At 39.8% G+C, this 24,059-nt stretch overlaps 1 protein-coding gene across 1 annotated transcript; it reads left to right on the top strand.

Annotated features, from left to right (window-relative positions):
* Nucleotides 1–2,730: 2,730 nt before the first annotated feature.
* On the top strand, nucleotides 2,731–19,880 carry LOC309492259 (uncharacterized protein). Its single transcript, XM_082161166.1, has 2 exons — nucleotides 2,731–2,780; nucleotides 18,102–19,880. Exon 2 carries the CDS (start codon nucleotides 18,107–18,109, stop codon nucleotides 19,406–19,408), a length of 1,302 nt encoding a protein of 433 aa, XP_082017292.1. The 5' UTR covers nucleotides 2,731–2,780; nucleotides 18,102–18,106; the 3' UTR covers nucleotides 19,409–19,880.
* Nucleotides 19,881–24,059: the final 4,179 nt, after the last annotated feature.

Genomic DNA, 24,059 nt, shown 5'->3' with positions numbered 1-24,059 from the left:
CACAGGGACAACAAGTGTCAAGCCTGTGGAGTACAGGAGTCTGTCAAGCATGTCATCATGTTCTGTCCGAGATATGCTGAAGAAAGGAGATTGTTATTCATTGGTCTAAACGTTCTGGGAATTGATTTATTCTCTGTTAAAACTCTGATGGGTGATGGTCCTAATCAAACAGAAAGAGCATTGGAGCATCTCACTGTGAGAACATGCCGCTCTCATCTCTCCGCTCTCGTCTCGTTCGAGCTTATCCGCGTCCTGTCGAAGCTTTCGAGGAGCTCGGACTCACTGGGCTTCTCCTGAACGAGCCGCCTGGACGAGTGGTTCCTGCCGGGGCGCCAACAAGTTCCTCACCAGCGATCTGCACCGCTCCTCCCAGAAGATCACGAAGAACTGACAAGTCGTGGCACTACACAGTCGTGATGTCATAGCCTATATAACACGCGCTCGAGTTTCCGGAAGAAAATATTTTAGTTTTCTACACATTTTGACTAGGATCCGGTTATGGTTTAAATATGTTTATTTTATATGCTTAAGATAGTATTTTTGGGAGGATACGGGGTAAAACATTTTTTTTTAAAGAAAAAACAGTTTTTTACTCCGATCTCAGTGACTGACGCTCGATTTATTTTCACACAGTCACATGAACTCTCAACTGTCATAATCAATTCAGCCTATCCAAACAACGACACGACAGTCATAAAGTTATACAGTTTTAGAAAAGTTACAACTCTGCACTTTATGCTCTGCATCTGCCATTTATACTTTGGTATTTTTGTGCAATAAAACATAATCATAAGATACTATAAGATAAAGTAAACTAGTATTTTTTTTTTCTACTGTATCTATTTGGCTACATTTGTTGCCCAATTAAAAATCTTTTAGACTAGACTATTCATTATGAATATTTACTTTTGACTAATTTGACTAATTTGTAACACAAATAGGAGTTTGTCTTTGCATTTTTTTTATTATTAATGTTTTCCCAGATTTTGTAGTAACGTCAACTCTTACTTTCACTTTCATTATTTCATCAGTGACAATAGCGCCCTCTTGTGCCCTACATATTCAAATAATGTCATTTCTGCATGTCATCGTTTTGTTACAATTTATATAAGTTTCTTCTGAACTGTGATGCTTTCTGGGAGGAAAAGATTGAAATTAAGGTTATTTGTTGAAAACTTCATATTTTAAGGGGTAATTTTCACTGGTTTAAATGCACATCACTACACATTTTCCACGTATGTTTAACCACTACAGAGACCCCAGGGTCAGCGCCGAACGACTAGCCGAGGAAAAGCTGTTCCAGGCGATGTCATCATCGCTGGATCTCACAACTGGATAAAATTTTCATAAATCTTTAAATAAACCACAGATTTGAGCTTTAAACAACTACATTCTCACCTGAAAAACTCCTAAAACTACATTTCATGATACAGAAACAGTAGTATTATATTTCAACTGTGTTAAAAAATGGCGCTTCTTATGTTGTCATTCTCCTTGGTGCAGCCTGAGCTGTCAATCAAGCTGTCAATCAAAGTTAACCACGCCCTTATTTGTCATACATTTTATATCTAATATTATCTAAACTAACGAGTTAGAAAAAATTCACTACCCTCGCCGTTGTCAGGCACTCGGAACCTATCGAAAAATACAATAAAGTCCATGGGACCAACCTGTAAAAACATGAATTTATGCTGTGAAAACGGACATTTTAACATGGGGGCTATGGACATTTGCTCCCTTTTGGAACCTTCCCCTAGCGGATTTTCGATGTAATGCAGTTTTTCGCACTTCCGGGTAGGCTTCATTTTTCAGATGAGAATGTTGCCCCTTGGTCCTACCGCTACTTTTTTTGGCCAGGGACACGACGTTGCCGTCGGACCGATGTTTGCTGGGCTTTTTCCAAGGCCCATCAAAATTGTGGCTTGACTTGATACACAGTCTAATGGTCTAATTCTTACAAAATCCAAATTTTAAATATCCTTTGCTGTAGCAATTGTATGGGCCTTATGCATAGCCTACACTTCCTATTTGAGCCCGTGCAGATGGATGATGAATGAGCAAAGTTATTTCTGAGCAAGATCGCACAGAGTGTAAAGCCAAACGTGATTTGTGGTCGTTATCTGATTGGCTTGAGTAAACGGTGGGTGGAGTCCACTTTGTGGATTTCTCTAGAAGTGTTTCAAAATCCACAAATGCGTGAGGGGATTCGCTAATGCACAAGAAGAGATTCACAGATACATGCAGCGATTTACAAATGCACAGAAACCGGTTCACAAATAAATGCCAGGCAGAGTTGTGTTTGTAAAGTAAGAAAACATTTGTAATTTTTTTATTTGCAAATCTCATTTAATTTATTTGTGAATTTGATATTTTTTTGTGAATTTCCTTACATTTATTTGTGGATCTTAATCAATTTATTTGTGAATTTGATATTTTTTTTGTGAATCTCTTTACATTTATTTGTGAATATTAATCTAATGCATATATCCTCCTCTGCCTATTCTGCCTATTTTGGGCTTCACTTGAAAAAGTTCCTTTCACCTTTAGTAACTGGAGTCACTTCAGTTCTAAAATAATAATAATAATGGAAGGCTTCTAGTAAAGCCAATAGTATCTGTCTGCGTGGCCCTGATTGGCTGCGGGGGTGTCCCGTACGCGCGTGCGTTGGAGGCCGATGACGTCACCGCTCGCTCGCGCCGTCTCCTCCCTCATTGAGAGTTTTGTGTGAACGCAACGCACCATTAGCGTCGACTCTTCTGAGGTGAGGAGAGCAGTTCACGGTATTTCTCATATTTACACAACTATCACACACACTTTATACAGTTTGATTAAGCGACAGGCTCATTTCTGTATTGTTTTCATCGATCACAGCGATACGTGTGCGTCTTTTCTGGCGTCTTCCTTCTGAAATAAACATTTAGTGCAGCAGCAGCGAGCATGAGGAGATGTTGAGTTCATTCAGACCTGAGCGATTTTGTGTTCGTTTGTGTGATTGTTTCGTCAAGTCAAACGTTAAAGTTTGAGATCTATGAAGGGAATGAATGGGTTATATCGATCTCAAGTGTCATACTGGAACAGATCTGCTAAATGCTTTACTTTATTTTACTCGTATACAGCCTATAATGAGCCAGGTGAGACATTAAATCAATAGCCTAGCTGCTACTTAAAATTATGTATAGCGTTTTACTCTTCGTACAATAGTGCTCTGTGGTGCTCTTTATTTTCAAAAGTGTTATGGTAATTTTCAGTTTCTGCACATATAAAATGTTATTATAATGATCTAACTTATAGTGATTAATGAATCATAACATTAAACTATATTTTAGATTAGATTAGATAAGATTTTAGATTAATTTGGACATATTATGCTGCTGTAGTAGTTATTTATCTGTAGTAGGGTTGGGCGATATGGCTGAAAACTGTATCACAATATGAGTAGCCTAAGTGTTTCATATCGATATTGATAATGACCTATTTAAAGGACCAGGAGAGAAATATATTACATTTAAACATTTTTTATTTTAAACTTAACCCTCCTCTGATTATAATCCCCTCAGTTATAAAGGCAGAAATGTCAACACAACCATGGAAAACACTCAAATAATTATAATAATGTAAACATAAGTCTAAATCACAATGAACACTTAACAATTATCTCTTAACATTAAGGTGCAAAATTAATAAATGCGTAAGAAATGCTTAATAAAGAGTAATAAAATAGCGCAAAGTGTTAAATAAACATAGAGAAACCGACGACGGTCTAGCATAATTTGCAGACGACATTGGTCTGACTCAGGGCTGGACTGGAAGGCCACTAGGGCCTATATGATCATAAACGCCACCCATCTTTGCACGCCCTTAATTATATGCATACCAAATCATATTCCTTAAAACCGCTAATGTCATGTAAATGATGTGAGTATAAGAACGAGTGAGAGTTAACAGATGAAATAAGTAAAAATGTGACATAATTAATACAGTTGACCTATACTCCACAGCGGTGAATCCTAAAACAACCTATAAGCTGCATTAGCATAGCAATACCAGTGTTTCTCACAGGATTTGTTAAATCTGTGGTGGGTGGACCTCGGTAGGGCTGAACGATATGGACAAAATTTCATATCTCGATTTTCATGCCAGATATCTCGATATCGATACAATACGATATAACTACGTAAGTACTAAAAAAACAATACATGTATTCCCAGTTACGAGTTGGAAAAACACGGGTTACAGGTTGCCTGTAACGTGGCATAACAGATGATCGGTTCACGTGCCGCTTGAACTCTGTCAGCGATTTGTCAGGCACCAAAACCGTGTGTTTATTGTTTGAATTTCATAATTGAATCTGAGAGCTGAGAAAGTAAGAAAAGTTACAAAAGTAACTAATTACCAGGGAAAGTTACTATTGCGTTACTTTAAAAAAAAAGTGTTTAAATATAAGAAATTTCTTGGATACCCCCAATATGAAATGTTAAATGAATTAAATGGACACTAAATAGAACACTGTATTATTATAAAACATTGTACACACTATTTTACATTATCATTATTATCAACATTATCTACACTATCTACACTATTTTAATGTTGCTGTGGGACAATGTAAGAGACACCTATAAACTTATACTAAAGATGCCTTAGAATGGATTGTTTTATTATTTTATAATGTTTCCTGGGGTGCCCTTATAATGTTAGTATGTTTTTTTTAGATCTAAAGTTGTTATAATTTAGAAATAAAAGGCATATTTCCTAGCCTGATTTCAACCCCTGATTTGAACACTCTGTTTTAAGGGGCGTGTCTGCTGTGAGACTTCAGTGTAAACGCCCACTGCTGTGATTGGCTGACATGCTTGCATATGAAATATCTGGCATTACATGTAGATCTATCTGGAAAACTTTTACTATTACAGCTTTTATACATTTTTAATATTACAGCTATCGGGATTAACGAATCGTGAGTAGTTTTTTAAGGATTTAGATCTATTCCCATCACATAAAAGGTTGCAGTGATGAGCATTGAGCAGATTGATCGCGTGAATGAAGATCTTATCACTGCAACGCAGTTTCTGCGAGAAACGACGTGAAGTTGAGCGTTTAGTCACTGGCTTGATTTACTGATGCAAACAGTATTGAACAACTTTGAGAGAAAGATTATCTTTCCAGGGGTGCAAACACATGTATGGTCAAAAAAGAGAGAGGTAATCGAAGCCCTCGTCCCGCGGCAAATATCCAGATACTACATTGCCACCATCCCCAACCCACCCCTATAGGCACATAGAGTCAAATGAAATTTAGAAAAACTATCTTGCACTTCTTCTTCTTGCTTTACTGCTACTTCCTGAAAACAATTTCACCTGATGAATTGAATAGCTCTTTTTGTAAAGAATTAATAATTCTAGGATGATTGGGGTAATTGTGTAGGGTAGGCCTAGTGCATCTGCATAGAAACTAATAAACAAAATACAAATATAAATACAATAAAACACAAATACACGAGAAATAAAGCAGTACTTTATGTTTTTCAGGTAAATTAACTGTATTAAGTATTAATACAGTTTATCTTTTGACAAAACGTGATTAAGCTCTTTCTCTTTTGTTGTTTGATTAACTTTGGTGACACAAACAGCTGCAGGTATATTGGGTGCTGTCCCTTTAAGACGAATGCACGTATCTAATACCGGTAATGACACGCATCCGTTTTATTTTGACTGCGTTTACGGGGAAACTCGTTGAGACGGACACTGGCTTATTTTTTCGTGCACATGTCTGTTCAAACACAAATAGATAAGAAAGAAAAGGGAATTCGGTGTTCACGAACTTCACGTGCTGTCTGCGACTGAGTGGCTCTGTGCGCCGACAGACCATCTACATTTGGATGTTAAACATAATAGATAGCCTGATACAGCAAAGACAACGTCGGCAGTATTGACGGCAAAATAGGCTACAGAATATTTCGTTCTGTAGGCCTATTGACAGGGGCAATATTTGAAAATCGATAATTAGGCCTATTTTTTAAATTACAATTATATATGCATTTGTCAAAACCGAGAGACTTTCAAGCATCAAAATGTAATTCATTAATATGTATTTGCGCCTTCTATTTTGTCTGAAAACTTCCAACACTCTTGCGTGTCGCGTGAAAAATAGGCGTCGGTTGCGGTTCTATTTCTAGCACGCGGTTTCGGCCTGGCTCGAGAAGTGTGTGTGTCACGCAGGCATTGTGCTCTAACACAAGCTCTAACCAGTTAACATGAGAGCCGACATAAAAACGGACACTCCACGCCACGCAGAGAGAAATGTGATGCAGTGGCAGATCCAGAGTGAGACAGAAACACTAGTGGTTCACGCTTGCGCACATACTGCTGGTTTGGCGCGCAGTGTTCTGATTCGCTTATTTCCTATTTACTTGTTGGTGGACGCAATCCAGAATTACTGTTGGTTAAATTATAATCAGACCCCCCCCCCCCCCCCCCCTCCCCTTAAAAAAAAACTCTTCGGATCTGCACGATTCACACAAGTCACCCAAACTGACGTGAAAAAAGCGGGAGGCGCCGAAAAGCGCGCTGTTTGCACCCCTGATCTTTCTGAACTTGAACAATTACGCATCAGATTTTCACATAACCCACTGCTTCTTCTCCAGAGGCTCGGATGAAGGAACTAAAAAAATACTTTTGTGTTCATTTGTACATCCAAACACTGAGCAACTGCCATGCTTCGCTCGTTTGCAAGCCATGATGTCTCTCGAGGAAAAAATATTATGAGATGCAGAGAGAAGCCTGGCTGCTTGATATTGTTCCAGGTTGGAAAAACAGTCCGTGGTGAAATGGGCAGAGCAAACTAACAACTTCGAATTAAACTGTAGCGGTATCAGATAGATAGATAGATAGATAGATAGATAGATCTGCCATTTTCCCTATGATCCTTGCTTGTTTATTCACCTGCAGAACTTCCGATGATTTGACATTGAACATTGAACATGGCATTGAACATGGGCTGGCATATGCACATTTTTGGAGGCGTACATATTAATGATCCCGACTGTTGCGTCACAGTCGGTGTTATGTGGAGATTCGCCTATTTTTCAGGGGTGTTTTTCAAAAAACGAGATTTAAATAAGAAGGAGAAAACAATGGTGTTTGAGACTCACTGTATGTCATGCCCATGTACTGAACACTTGTTATTTAAAGGACAAATCAAGTGAAAAATGAACCTGGGGTTAATTAACACATGGTTACCGAGTCGATCGTTCCCTGCGATGCGTTTTCATGAAAATCGAATGTAAAGAGTTTTATTTATAAAAACAGATTAGCTTATAACACTAGTATATAGGGCAGAGAGTAAGTAAAAGTAAATCGCAAGTTAATACCACTAACAAGGCTCAAAATAGCCTCACACTAACACGGTAACATAATGAGGGTCCTTACATACAAACCGAAGCATTGAGAACTTTGTAAGTGTACAGACAGGTTAATAAGAAGATACTTTATAAAGACAGTACATTACGCATTTACAGGCAGGAGCCATCTTGGAAAACAGTCTCGACTAGTCGAGCCACGAACGCCGTGCGATGTGAGCTGGTCGATAGGAATTACGTTTGTGAAATCTAATGTAGCACGGCGTTCGTGGCTCGACTAGTGTGAGAAATGACAGTATTGTCTTTCAATTGAGCAGTTTAATAGGCTTTTGTCATCTATCCAGGGCTTGACATTAACTTTTTGAGGCACTTGTCCTTTGGACAAGTAAATTTATGTTTTACATAATTTATTTTTTTGTGTTTTGCTAATGCAGAATTCGAACAAACTATTGAAAGCATCCAAACACTATCAATATTAATAAAATTCAGACTCCGATTCAGATAAGGATCTCTAGACTCCATAATACAAAGTAATTCTTTGCACGCTGGTGTGCAGTGTATCACCAGAGGAAGTGGTGACTCGTGTAGGTATCCTCAGAATTTGCAAGCTGGCTAGACAAGCTAGCTAGACTTATTACTTACTGTATACTATATCTAAAATATTTTTTGTAGACATAGAGATGCACCGATTACAATTTTCTAGGCCGATTCCGGTTTTTCATTGAGTTTGACCTGCCGATTCCGATTTTTTTTTCTAATCACTTTACAGCACACACAAATTTATTTTGGACCTTTTCTTTAACCCTTTCACGCGCAAGTTTAAAATATTCTAACTGACACCCCCTCCCCACCCCCAGAGTGAGTTTTTTCAAGGCGAACGTTCCCTTTAATGTTTCCATGGCGACGCGGCGTCACGCGATACACCGCAGCCACAATAATACTGTATGACAGATGTGTCGCTTTTATTTCGCTTTTCCTTTTTTATTCAAAATATTCACAAACTTGCTTACCATGTCATCAATCAGCCTGTCTGATATTCCGATTCTCAAATACGTTTAAGTGAGTGTGTTTGGTCGTTTAAAAACCTTTATAAATAATCTTGATCTATAACATGAGATGGGCGCCGCAATGTTGTCCTGTCAGTCGGATTTAACTTACAGCACGTGAATTCATCAGTTTCTCCCGAAAGAAAAAAGTTTCTTACTGAAAGAATAGAGTAAACTTAATAGCCTAGTTAACATTACTTCCACTATGTTTGTCTGATATGAATAACACATGTCGGCAAATTATATTTGAATAGATTGTTATTGCTGCTTCCACAGACATCAGTGTGTATTTTACAAACTCCAAATGTATTGTTTTACTTGTGCTTATGTGTATTTAAATAGCCTATCTGAAACCTAAAATAAACATTATGAGGTTGAAAACACTGCTTAGTTGGGATATATGACAGCACTGAACGCGTCCGACTCTGGCTCAGCTCCAGGCAACGCGCGAAAGCACAGTTTGAATCTGGCAGTTATGCGACGTCTCAAATCGGTAAAATTAAATCTGTAAAATTATAGACGTAATGAGTGGCACATAACATGAAGTAACATGGCATTTTTTGTTTGAAATTTAACTTGTCCAGTGGAACAACTAATTTTCCACTTGTCCTACAAAAAAATCCACTTGTCCCGGACAAGCGGACAAGCCTTAATGTCGAGCCCTGTCTATCTGACTCAAATAATGTGTTTCTAACAGCAAACACTCAGAATAAAGTGAGTTGATCTGCTGGTGATCCCGAATGACTTGTTGAATAAGTGTTGATTAGGGCTGTAGTGATATGTGTCATGAAACCGAAATCACAACACTCAGATCCAGGAACCTGTGTCACCATGTGAGAAGGCAAAATTCTTAACGAAAAGGCTTTCTACAAATCAAAACTTAAGTGGTCAAAATCATGTCTGACCCTCCCCATATGTCTCCTGATATATTGGGCATCTTATGATCTTACTCATCTTATATGTATATAGTGAATTTCGTTTTGTATAAATTGTAACTTAATTTAATCAATGTTTCAGCAACAAATTCCCTGATTTAATAAATAAGAAGCAAATATAGCAGACAATATAATCAGGACACGAAGGCGCCGGCGCGTGAACTGGAGCTCGCCTCATAAATAAACAAAAACTCAGTGTATAAGCTATACTTGCCTCACAGACCTGATAAATATGTATAGAAAGCTTGAAATGTGTACTTTTAAACAAAATTCAAACCAAAAAGAACTGACCTACTCTCTGCTTATGTAGGCTAATTCGTATGAAGTGTGCATTTCTCTCTATAGGCCCGTTCACTAAGTGCTGCGAGGATGGCGAGTCAGCATCACCAACTTTGTTTGCAGCCGACACTGACAGACTCATGCATAATCATTACTTTTGCCGGTTCTTTGTGGCAAGCGTTAGACAGTAAGCCTCAGTTACCTCAGTATGAAACGGTAGCCATTTAATTTACATTTAATCGTAGATGTAAGAAGCTTGATTGAAGAATAATTTTCAACATGCTCGATAGGGGTGGGGGATTAAATCAATTAGATGCATCGCGATGTTGACGATTCTGAATCGAATCACAAATGTCAAAAATCAATTTCCGATTTCAGAAATGTTCATTGATAACGAAATATTGACGAAACGCAAAAGGCAGAGACACATGATGGTTGAGCGAGAAATCCGACTGGCACCCTCTGCATTACAATCTTCTGTTACATACAAGAAATATCAAATGAAACAGAAACATGAAACAGGTTTATTCGTGGTCCGATCTCAATCACACTATACTGTTATTACACAGCGCTGGGAGATCCAGTGAGAAAGCGTTTAAATTCACAGCAGAATTAATAACATCGCAGCGAGATCTAATTGGAAGCATTCAAATTCGGTGCATAATTCTTTTATAAACCACACGTCTGATCAGAAACCAGGACAACCTTCAAAGCTTCCACCCAACTCGGAAAAAGAAAAGCGAATTACAAACTCTATCGCTACATTTATTGCCAAATCACTTCCATTTGTTTAATTAATAAAATATATTGCAAGTAAAAAAGAAAATCTATATAGAAAAAAGATACATCAATAACCGTTTTATCATCGCATCGCAGCCCTCTGAATCGTAATCGAATCGTGAGGTGCCTAGAGATTCCTACCCCTAGTGCTCGAATCATCTCCACAATGTAGTTTAGTTCTGTTTGTTTTTCAACAGTATTTTGTTACAAAGAAAACGTCTCAGGTTACAACTGTAACCCTAGTTCCCTGAGAAGGGAACGAGACGCTGCGTCGATGATGATTTGGGAACGCCCCTACGTGATTGCGTCTGAAACACGTATGTCAACTAGTCCATTGGAAAGAAGGAACGTCACGGGCGGGTAAAGGATAAAAGCACATCCTGTGCAACCGGCGCTAGCTTCGAGAGCCAAAGCAAAGTCGATCACAGGGATGCAGGAAGTATGTGCAGGGCGACGCAGCATCTCGTTACCTTCTCAGGGAACTAGGGTTACAGTGGTAACCTGAGACTTTCTCTTTCGAGGGAACTCGCGCTGCATCAATGACGCTTTGGGAACAAGAATTCCCAATATGCCATACTTAAAATTGCCTGTATGTAAAACTGTCGGCAAGATACGTCCAGGTCCAGGCTATAATATCTCACAAATGTGAGCGGCAAGGACCAACCCGCCGCATCACAAACCTCTTGAAGGGAAGAGATAGATAGGGAGATAGGGAAGAGAGAGAGCCTCAACTATTCACTTGCTGATTGTCTGCTTAGAGGCTGGAAGACCCTTCTTGGGTGATCCAAAGCAGACAAACAACTGATCTGATTTTCTCCACTGGGCAGCCCTGTGGACACAAGTATCCAGTGCTCGCCCTGGACACGAGATTCAGTTTTTCCTGGTCTTAAGAAGTAAACAGAGGACGACAGAAAGCCTGCAGTACAATAGGCCTCGGAATATTGGTCGGCACCTTCGGGACGTATCTCTGCTTAGGGTATAAGAATGCCTTGACCATCCTGGGTGAAAACTCAAGGCAGGTGGGAGAAACCGAAAGGGCCTGATTCGGTCTCCGACTCTTTTGAGGGACGAAATAGCTAGAAGAAAGATGGTCTTGAAAGTCAGAATGAATCTAGGGGCTTGAATGGAGTCCCTGACAGGCCTTCCAAAACTATTGCCAGGTCCCAAGCCGGCACCCTAAGGCGAGTTGCTGGCCTCAGCCTCAAGGTGTCACAAAGCACTGCAGTACTACAAGGTAGTGCTCTATTCTTTGACAAATCCAATAACAACGACTAACATTTCACTTCAAAAAATTTTACATTGGAGACCTAGAAGCTGCGCTGATCGTAACTTACACAACACACAAATACTTGAGCATGCTACATAACACATAAAAGCAACAATTATTAATAATACTTACAGGTTGTGATTCGGAGGAGGAAGCTGATCCAAATAAACTTGGTACTGAACTGTCCTTCTGTAACAACCAGCTTGCGAATCCACACTTGAAAGCAGTTTGTAAAGCAATCGTCATTAAAATGACGCGAACACAGCACAAGGTTTGGGCTACAACGTTACTTGTGTGGTATAGTTGTAAATATAAACTCTAGCCACTGATTCTTCACGTATGCTCGTCCCTGGGCAGTGAAAAAAGGTCACTTTTGATTCGCACTTCAGAACACAGCGTTTTGTTGTCGACATGATGTTTTCAAGCTTTCCCTGGTGTCTGCGTGCGTGCGCAATGAGTGGGTGCGGCCAATTTGAAATTTTTTCGTCTTGACGTCACAACAAAAAGGAAAATGACTCATTGGAAAAACGATTCATTAAAATTGACTCAGAGTCGACTCCTACTTTTGAGAGACAATAACTTTTTTTACGGTGAACTTTCATATATAAAACTTTGCAGGATGTTTTTGTTCACTTAGATCTATGTTACACACTACATGAAAGGTAATTTTCAAACTTCCATAATAGGTGCCCTTTAACGCGCTCCGGCTGCCCATCCGCACAAAAAAGTGCCTAGTGTCTCGAGAACGCACTCCCTGAAATAGGTTCGAAAGTGCAAACGATTACCCGTTTTCTCTGCGCAAACCTCTGAAACGCAAATCCGGGAAAATGCAGAAGGCACGCGCATATGTGTATCACGTGTTCGGGCGATAGGTATGCGTGTTTGAATATGTGCGCAGACGTGTAGTCCTTCACAAAATCAACTCTCAACAAACTTCTTTTTATGCCTTAAAGATTTATAATACAGAAATTGTCATCGCGTCTGCGTAGCCACGCGAACCGGAATTATCCTGACAACGTTTTATCTGTATAGAGCAGGGGTCACCAAACTAAGGCCCGCGGGCCGACTCAGGCCCGCCACCCCCCTTTGACTGGCCCCCCAGCCCCTCTGCCCCCTACTACTTGAACCGGCCCTATGAGGCAATCCCCAAAAGTCGTCATGGACGGTACGTCATGGTACAGGCGTCACGGTTTGGTGCATACATTTACACGGAGAATACACGGTATAAAAAGAAATAAAACTCGCGTGCAATTTAATTAATGTAATGCGGAACTACTGTTAGATACGCGGATTCTTTAGGGACACCTAATCTGTAGCTCCGCCTTACCTCTGAAGCAGGCTGCGATGTAAATATTGCTATGCTGGAATATGTTGAGAGAGAGGTGTGGGTGCGATCGAAAACTCGTAAAGTGTTTACTTATATTTGTGTGTGTGTGTGTGTGTGTGTGTGTGTGTGTGTGTGTGTGTGTTTGTGTGTGTTTGTGTGTGTTTGTGTGTGTGTGTGTGTGTGTGTGTGTGAGGCGCGGCCGCGATCGGTGTGTGTGTGTATGAGGCGCGGCCGCGATCGAACAGTGGAAACATAAAAACATGAAACGTAGCAGATTAATTTTCAATTCATTCAGTTACAATTACCAAAAATATCAAGGTATTTTTATTAATGAACTAATTATATAAAACTATTGTCAGTGCACTACAAATAAACTGGTTCTATGCCTTTACTTTATTAATAAAACTTTTTTTTTTTTTAAATACAAGGTTTAATACATTTATTTTTCTTTTGGTGGTCCAGCCTGAGACATGCACAAGCCTTCTGCATTTTTGTTTTGCTTTTCCCTCCATTGTACCGAACTCGTACCGAACCGTGATGTCTTAACCGAGGTATGAACCGAACCGTGACTTCTGTACCGTTCCACGCCTAAAAGAGAGTGCAGAGTTCTCAAAGAATAGTGGACCAACGATTATTTGTGAAGAATAACTTTAATTAAAACAAAGTGTGAAGACTCGATTACAACTTTTGCAAACCACTAGTAAAGATAAACAAATATGTGCCAGGAATCAAGTGTTGATATAGTAGTGGGGATATAGTAGTGGGGATGGCTGTGCCAGGCTAGTAATCTCTACTACACAATGAGGCCTGCTGGTGGTCATTTTGGTCTGGGTCATACAATTCTATGTTATATAGCTGACCTGGACCCGGCCCCCCATCACAGTCAGGAATGATAATGTGGCCCCCAGAGAAAAAAGTTTGGTGACCCCTGGTATAGAGGTAAAGGGAAGGAGGCCTTCATTGGGGAGAAGACTAGTTGACAGTTCAGGACTGCGTTGTTGTCGTGTCCAGGCGCTGGTCCTTAATCAGATCTGGATACGGCCTGGATCCAACGGACTGCGGTAAACCTCGGGATAAACAGAGACTAATATTAGCGTAGATACCATTCTTATGATGTAACGAGTACATCCAGATTTATGGGAAGTGTTCCCGGTCTCGGCTGACCTAATCTATGCAGCCTAACATTGAATTATAGAACAGTGTTAATTTTGGCAGCCATTTTTGATTTAGTCTTAGTCTTCATCTTCAGACGAAAATGCTTATTGAGCCCCTTTCACACAGCGCATTGAACCCGGGAAATTGCCGGCAAATTGCCGGAACGCCTTCTGTGTGAACGCAAACACGACCCGGGTTTAATGCCGGGATCGATGCCGGGTTGGGGACCTAGTAACATTGCCGTGTTCAGTCCCGGGACGCGCGCTGTGTGAACAAAAGCCGTAATAATGCCGTGTCGTAGTGATGACGCTGAAGCCGGGATCGTTCGCCAGCTGTGAAACGGTACGAAATGCGCAATTTTATGATCGAAATCTCTGTGTGAAAGGGGCTTTAGTCTGTCACATTTTAGTCACTTTGTCTTTCATAGTTTTAGTGTAGTTTTAGTTGATGAAAAGTCATTGCATTTTTTGTCAACTTTTAGTCAAACTGCAGTTACCGACATGAATTTTGGTAGCTATTTATATGTAGTCTTTAGACAAAAAATGTCATTATAATTTTTTCTCTCTAGGCCAATTCAATTAAGCTTATGATAAATTTAAATGAAGGTAACAGGCTGTATTGACATTGCACTCACTCTTTAGCAGCAGCACTTCTACTGTACATACCCCTTTTCCATAGTTCAGCTGTTCAGTGTTTTTTAGAGTGCTGTACCCCCTAGTACCCCCTCTCTTCCACTTAGACTGCAGTCACACCTTTTCCATTAAGGGACAATATTTGCCCCCTTTAATCGATTCTTCCAGTTAATTTTTTACCTGACGTTTAAAACCTATTAAACAATGTTCAATAAATATGCAATGATGGTAAAAACGAAGTGTCTCTTTTATGGAGTCATTCATTCATTCAGTAACGAAGCAAGTTGCTATATTTATGAACGGGTCACAGAATTCACGATTCGTTCAAAGCCACAGATGTTTGCAGCAGTTCTGCTATGGTTTTCGTTGCAAAATAGAGCAATAAGCCTACTGACAATACTGTTTTAAATGTAGTACATTACTTAATGTTACCCTTCTGTTTGTTGAACTGTTGTATAAAATCAATGTCACATTTGAAATCGTGTGGATATTCGGGAAACATTGCATTCTTGCTCGTATAATATGATCAACATTAAAAACACTGCTGGATATCAACCTGCATTTTGATCGCAGATTTAGTCGGACAAACAGCGCGGCTCGTGACAGAACACAGACCGACTGAATGACACTTTAATTTAAGTAGAAACTCTCAAATGAAGATCGCTCGCGCTTCTTCAGCAGTGTAGAGAGCGCACACGCATGGTTGCCAGATACTATTGAAAAGACCGGGTAGAAAACGTGTTCTTTTAACAGAAAAGCTCTGACTGGGGGGTTAAATTATTGAAATCTGGCAACCGTATGCCTGAACGCTCGTAAAAACAGTCGATGTGTTGTCATCTCCTTTATTTGACACAAACAAGTGGTTTTGGTCAAGTTAAAAAAAAAAATTAAACACATTTCAGTCTCGTCTTTATTCGTCAACGATAATGCATGTGTTGAATATAGTCACAGTTATCGTTTAATGACGTGGGTGTCGTCTCTCATCGTCTTGTCTTAGTCAGGGAAAAAAAGGTCCCTGACTTTTTCGTCATAGTTTCATTAACGAAATAAACACTGTTATAGAAGTCTATAATGTGTTATGTGTATGCTAGGTTAAAGAGATGTGCTTTTAGTCTAGCTTTGAACCGACAGAGTGTGTCTGCTTCCCGGACAATGCTAGGAAGACTGTTCCAAAGTTTTGGTGCTAAATAGGAAAAGGATCTACCGCCAGCAGTCGATTTTGATATTCTAAGTATTTTCAACTGCCCGTAATTTTGAGATCGTAATAGACATGAAGGACTATAATGCGTTAAGAGGTCGCTCAAGTACTGTGGAGCTAAACCATTTAGTGCTTTGTAAGTAATCAGCAATATTTAAAAATTTATACGATGTTTAATAGGGAGCCAGTGCAGTGTTGACAGAACCGGGCTAATATGGTCATACTTCCTGGTTCTGGTAAGAACTCGAGCTGCTGCGTTTTGGACCAGCTGTAGTTTGTTTATTACGCATGCAGGGCAACCACCCAGTAGAGAATTACAATAATCTAGCCTTGATGTCTTGAACGCATTAACTAATTGCTCAGCATTTTCAGAGAAATCAGCATTTTGAGAGCATATGGCGTAATTTAGATATTTTTTTAGATCTTTTTAGACACGTGACATTCATATGAAAGATTGGTATCAAAGAGCACACCCAGGTTCCTCACCGACGACGAAGACTTGACAGAGCAGCCATCAAGTGTTAGACAGTATTCTAGGTTATTACGTGAGGACTTTTTTGTCCAATAATTAGAATCTGTTTTTTGGTTTTTTTTTCAGAATTAAGTAGTAGGACATTACGAGTAGATAATCTTGACAACCAGACAGTTGATGGACCCCATTGACTTCCATAGTATTTTTTTCCTACTATGGAAGTCAATGGGGTCCATCAACTGTTTGGTTACCGACATTTTTCAAAATATCTTATTTTGTGTTCAGCAGAAAAAATAAATTCATACAGGTTTGAAACAACTTGAGGGTGAGTAAATGATGACAGAATTTTCATTTTTGGGCGAACTATCCCTTTAACAGCTGTTCTTGAGCAGGTTCTGCTCGATCCTCTCCTCTAACATTCTCTGGGTCTGATTCGGGCTCAAACTGGTATGGCAATATTGACGCCGTTGTTTACTGTCTGAAGCACAAACTACCGGTAAAGATAAGGGGGAGTGAGGTTTCCGATTTTCCGTACTTGGCGGTTAGCGAATCACTACACACTGAGCCAGCTAACCAATCTGAGCCCATTGCGTATTTTGAAGGGGGGGCTTCATAGAACGCGGAAATCATCCGACCGTTTTTACAAGGAGGGACAGAGCAGTGTAGAATAATGGTTTAATTTGTGAAAAATAATGCAAATTCGAAAAAAGGCGTTTTACCACCCCTTTAAACCATGCTAATGCAATTCCACTAATGCCAACAAAGTGTTTGAGTCTATTTAAAAGGATGTTGTGGTCGATAGTGTCAAATGCAGCACTAAGATCGAGTAACACTTAGGCTATAGAGAGATACAACCATGATCAGATGATAAGAGCAAATCATTTGTGACTCTAATGAGAGCAGTCTCAGTAATGTTGTATCCTAATGACAAAGAGGAATTAATGATATTAAGAGAAGAGGATCTATGACCTTTGGAAGCATATATTTCATTAGCTTAGTCGGTATTGGGGACCCAACAATGGACAGTGTTCACTAAGCTAGTCAAGTCATCTTCATTTATATAGCGCTTTTAACAATGTAGATTGTCTCAAAGCAGCTTTACAGAGATAAATGTATAATTTAACGTAAGATTGTTTTGGCTTTATAGCGGTTCTATAACAAAGTTATTTTCCAGCTAAAGTTAGTTTTGATTGATTTGCCTCCGTCGCAACGATCATTTGTTATTAAATTAGGGCCGGCAAGACGACACCATTCCCTCTACACAGACAGAAGCTAGTCACATCCAAAGCTGTATCTAAAGCCCTTGCACTCTTACTATCCTCAATTAAAGTTTGGATGTGTGTGTAATGACTGAGAAATAATAAATTTAACATATAACAAATAATATAGTTATTGCTAAAGAAACATGGGATTTGTGCCTATAATGTTTTAAATATAATAATTGGAAGATAAATTTACTTTGTTCATGGAAAGTTTCAAGGACATATAATCAATTATAAAAAGGCATCAAATTATCATAATATTTCATAACAGTTGTCTACTTTCTACTATTACACCAGGGCTCACTTTCATGTCCTTTCACTTTATATTTCTCTCTTTGAGTTATTTTGATGTACTGAAAATTAAATGTAACATTTGTTTCTTTCCTGTCAGACCCGATGGAAGTGAAGGAGGAGAGTGAAGAACTGAGTGAAGTGAAGGAGGAGAGAGAAGAACTGAGTGAAGTGAAGGAGGAGAGTGAAGAACTGAGTGAAGTGAAGGAGGAGAGTGAAGAACTGAGTGTGGAGGAGGAACATCATGTCAAACCTGGAGAAAAACCTTTGAGTCGCTCAAAGACTAAAAATAAAATTTTAAAGAAAAGAAGAGCCAAGAAATCTTTCACCTGCACTCAATGTGGAAAGAGTCTCACAACCAAAGGAAGTCTTGAGATTCACATGAGGATCCACACAGGAGAGAAGCCGTTCACATGTGATCAATGTGGAAAGAGTTTCAGTCATTTATCAGCCCTTAATGTTCACATGAGGATCCACACTGGAGAGAAGCCGTTCTCATGTGATCAGTGTGGCAAAACATTTCTTAGAGCATCAGACCTGAAGACACACCTGACAGTTCATATGAAGGAGAAGCCGCATTCATGTTCTGTGTGTGGAAAGGGTTTTTCACTGCTGCCTAATTTACATAGACATCAGAAAACTCACACTGGTGTGAGAGAGTACATGTGCTTTGAGTGTGAGAAGACTTTTACTACAACGGACGGTTTAAAACGGCACCAGAGAATTCACACTGGAGAAAAACCTTACAAGTGTTCACACTGTGACAAGAGATTCAGTGAATCATCATCTCTGAAAACACATGAAAATACACACACTGGAGAACAACCTTACAAGTGTTCACACTGTGACAAGAGATTCGGTGACTCATCATCTCTGAAAACACATGAGAGGATCCACACTGGAGAGAAGCCGTTCTCATGTGATCAGTGCGGGAAGAGTTTCAGTCAATCATCAGCCCTTAATCTTCACATGAGGGTCCACACCGGAGAGAAGCCGTTCTCATGTGATCAGTGCGGGAAGAGTTTCAGTCAATCAGCAAACCTTAATGTTCACATGATGATCCACACCGGAGAGAAGCCATTAACATGTCATCAATGTGGCAAAACATTTCTTAGGTCATCAGAGCTGAAGAGACACCTGACAGTTCATATGAAGGAGAAGCCGCATTCATGTTCTGTGTGTGGAAAGAGTTTTTCACTGCTGCAATCTTTACATAGACATGAGAAAATACACACTGGTGTGAGAGAGTACATGTGCTTTGAGTGTGAGAAGACTTTTAATACAGCGGGCAGTTTAAAACAGCACCAGAGGATCCACACTGGAGAAAAACCTTACAAGTGTTCACACTGTGACAAGAGATTCAGACACGCATCATCTCTGAAAACACATGAGAGGATCCACACTTGAGAAAAACCTTACAAGTGTTCACACTGTGACAAGAGATTCACTCGGTTATCACATCTGAAAATGCATGAGGATCCACAGCAGTGGGAAGCTGCACACGTGTGATCAGTGTCGGAAGAGTTTTGCTTTTAAAAGTGACATGAAGCTACACATGAAGATCCATGCAGTGAAGAAACCACTTAGTCAGGGGGCCAAAACTGATATTAAAACTTTGTCGGACACTTTTTGGTACAAGTATACAACCTATCCAGTATTAATATTTATCCCCTCAACATGTGTTCTAGCCAGGTTGTCAGCTTAGAAAATGTTTTTTTGTCCATTTTAACACTATATTCTTAAAAGTGGTAAAAGCGGATTTTTTTTCCCAAAGTGCTTCCATTTTCTTCCATGTTACCTATTGTAATTTTGGGCAAATGTGCAATATAATCCAACTTATGTGCAAGCATGATCATTAAAAAATAATAATCAATAAATACCACAAGAGTATCACACTGTGATTTGGCAGCAGATTGAGGCAGCAGATCCAGAGAAGATGATCACAGCAGGTGTCAACAGTACAGTCTGAACAAAACTTTATAAAGGAGTGAATCACACAATCACACAACAGATTAACTTGATCTATTTGTCTACACAAACATTTACCTCAAGATTCTACCATTCTACCATCAAATGTTGCCTGAAACAGGTAAGCTAAACTGTTTTCCAACTAGCTATATACTTACCAGACATACACTCACCTAAAGGATTATTAGGAACACCATACTAATACTGTGTTTGACCCCCTTTCGCCTTCAGAACTGCCTTAATTCTACGTGGCATTGATTCAGGTGCTGAAAGCATTCTTTAGTAAGGGTGTCACGATTCTCCAAATCCTCGATTCGATTACATTTTCGATTCTAAAGTCACGGTTCGATTCGATTCTCGATTTTAAAAAAATAAATTGAAAGCACAAGCTATGCCATTTTAAGACTTTTATGCAATATAATAATATCTGACCTTTGTTCGCAATACCACACACTACATTGTCAAATTTAAAACGTTTATTAACAACATAATGTAACAATAACTTATATCTTCAGTCAATTGGAAACTTAAACAATATAACCTATTACCTGGCTATTATAGTCCCGGGGCTCCCTGGACTCCTCAGAGCAGTCACAGGCGAATAGCACGGCGTTTTAAATTGGGTTCCCACAGCATTTGCAATGCAGTACGAGAGAACGTTCTCGTAAGGGAACGTAGGCTACTTGGTTATGTTGGAGAATTTCCTTGATTCATGTCTAAGTATGATGTAATGAAAATGACAAGCATGACAAAATGGGTCTGAGAAAGGATGAGAGAATGGAAAATAACCAGTATGCATCAGCAAATGCAAAGTGTCAAAATACAGTATGAAACAGAGCACCATTGTGTGAGGTTTGACCAATAGAGAAGACATGTCTAACTGTGCCACGGTCACCAGGCGTGACAGAGGGGAAGAGATAGATTTGAGGGTGCCCATTGGGCACCTAGCGATAAGAAAAAATATAAGACATGAACACTGGCCATTGTAACTTCAGATGTCCGGACGGCCGGCCGGCTTCTCCTTTGTTGTTTTGTACAATAAAGTAAATTCTTCTGACCTGGAGCCTCGACTCTGAGAAACTTCTTTGAGACCTGAACCAAAAAGAACTATGAATTCGCCACAACAGTTACTTGCGTAACCTCGGTTCCCTTAGAGATAAAGGAATGAGTACTGCTTTGCCTTGCCGTGCTATTTCGCTCATATCAGGTACTTCGCTTCAGTTGATTTAAACCTAAAATCCTTTGGCGAGTTTTTTTGTGAATTATACTCTCCAGCCACGTCCAAATTGGCGCGCTCGAGGTTGGCAGGGCGCCATGTGCTCCCATTGGACCGTACGCCACTGCTAACTCGCCATAGGTTCGTGCAGTTGCCGCAGCACAGACAATCAGCTCGCTCAGACGAGATATGATGCTCTCGCTGTGCAGCTGCAATGTGTTTTAAAATAAAGGCTTCAATATTCTCGAGAAAAGGAGTTTTACCTATTACAGGCAAGCCGAGCAGGCAATTCCATTTTTTGATTCGATAATCGAGATTGAGCATTAATTTCGATCGATCGATCGAAATCGTGACACCCTTATTCTTTAGAAATGTTGGCCCATATTGATAGGATAGCATCTTGCAGTTGATAGAGATTTGTGGGATGCACATCCAGGGCACGAAGCTCCCGTTCCACCACATCCCAAAGATGCTCTATTGGGTTGAGATCTGGTCACTGTGGGGGCCATTTTAGTACAGTGAACTCATTGTCATGTTCAAGAAACCAATTTGAAATGATTCGAGCTTTGTGACATGGTGCATTATCCTGCTGGAAGTAGCCATCAAAGGATGGGTACATGGTGGTCATAAAGGGAGGAACATGGTCAGAAACAATGCTCAGGTAGGCCGTGGCATTTAAACGATGCCCAATTGGCACTAAGGGGCCTAAAGTGTGCCAAGAAAACATCCCCCACACCATTACACCACCACCACCAGCCTGCACAGTGGTAACAAGGCATGATGGATCCATGTTCTCATTCTGTTTACGCCAAATTCTGACTCTACCATCTGAATGTCTCAACAGAAATCGAGACTCATCAGACCAGGCAACATTTTTCTAGTCTTCAACTGTCCAATTTTGGTGAGCTCGTGCAAATTGTAGCCTCTTTTTCCTCTTTGCAGTGGAGATGAGTGGTACCTGTTGGGGTCTTCTGCTGTTGTAGCCCATCCGCCTCAAGGTTGTGCGTGTTGTGGCTTCACAAATGCTTTGCTGCATACCTCGGTTGTAACGAGTGGTTATTTCAGTCAAAGTTGCTCTTCTATCAGCTTTAATCAGTCGGCCCATCCTCCTCTGACCTCTAGCATCAACAAGGCATTTTCGCCCACAGGACTGCCGCATACTGGATGTTTTTCCCTTTTCACACCATTCTTTGTAAACCCTAGAAATGGTTGTGCGTGAAAATCCCAGTAACTGAGCAGATTGTGAAATACTCAGACCAGCCCGTCTGGCACCAACAACCATGCCACGCTTAAAATTGCTTAAATCACCTTTCTTTCCCATTCTGACATTCAGTTTGGAGTTCAGGAGATTGTCTTGACCAGGACCACACCCCTAAATGCATTGAAGCAACTGCCATGTGATTGGTTGATTAGATAATTGCATTAATGAGAAATTGAACAGGTGTTCCTAATAATCCTTTAGGTGAGTGTATAGCTAGGCTAATTTACTTTCATAATTACTAGCTTACTTACTAATAGGTAAATTAAGTTTTGTGCAGATGTGTAATGGAAATATTGTTTTTAATTTATTTGCTGCACAGCAGCCTATTTTACAGTCTGCTATAGCTAAAAGTGTTACTAAGTTTGTTAGATAGCAAAGCCCTCAGCTTATGTCAGAGGACATTGTAGTGATCCACTCAGAAACCGTAGTGTAGTGAATCAGACTAGTGTAGTGAAACATATATTTGCCTTCAGATGAGATAACATATGGGGCGCCGTTTGTAAAGCGGTAGGGATGGGGAAATGAAGCCTCATGAATCACTGAGGCTTTCTCCTGACTGTTCCGGGAAAAGATTCAAAGCTTCGAGAGTGTCGAGAACAGCGCCGAGAGCAGCGCCATCTGGTGGTTATTTAAAAGAAAGCAGCCAGAAGCCTGTGTTAGAAGCTCTGGCAGATGAAGCAACCACAACACACTCCATAGTTTCAATGTTATGTGTACAAATAAAAGCATTACATGTTTGTGTTTGATTTGTTCATTAAATAAATTCATTTTCCCATTAAAGTGTGACAATAAAATATAATATAAACTTATATGATTCAACAAGATTTAATGTAGGCCTACTCTGTCTCTCTCTCTCTCTCTCTCTCTCTCTCTCTCTCTCTCTCTCTCTCTCTCTCTCTCCACACACACAAAATGAATAAGGACGTTGTCTGATAGGTTAATCTGTTATTAAATGTGCTTATGACACTTGTTACTGATAGTGCTTAACTGTAGGAATGACAGAAAGGTGATAAAGTTTTTAATTATATTTATTATTTTTGGCCGTTGCCATTGCTCTAAATACAAACCCTTCACCAAACACCAACACCCTATAACCCACCCTAAACCCAAATACCAACACCAAATTACCTAAAATCACCAAAAAGTGCAAAGATTTTACAAAAACAAAAAGACACAAAAACAACGAACAAATTATAGCCTAAGTAGTGAAAAATAAATGTTGGTTATTTAAATGTAATATTGATTCACTTTCAAAGTACAACACTCTCCTCACAAACACATCAACCAGACTGAGCCAGCAATGACTCGTTAAATAAGATCTGGAGTTCGAGCCTTCTGACACCCAAAGCGAAACGCGCACGTGATTTGACAGAAAGTGAGGCTTCGTTTGTCATCGATCACGTGACTCTAGTAAACTGATACACGCCCCGATACGGGGCTTCACTAGAAATTGTGTCGCTTGTGTGATACGCGCATCGAAGCTTCAGTGTCATACGTAACATCACTATAAAGCGGCTCACACTGAAAATAACAGCAACATTTTGTCACATTTAGCTTCAAACAATGTTTAAAAAACTGGTATGAATTTTTGACGGTCACTTTTTATACCACAT

This window comes from Leuciscus leuciscus (genome assembly GCF_965113295.1).
Source record: "Leuciscus leuciscus genome assembly, chromosome: 1".
NCBI lineage: Eukaryota > Metazoa > Chordata > Actinopteri > Cypriniformes > Leuciscidae > Leuciscus > Leuciscus leuciscus.
The sequence above is the reverse complement of the archived record's forward strand: the minus strand, read 5'-3'. Positions and strand labels throughout refer to the sequence as shown.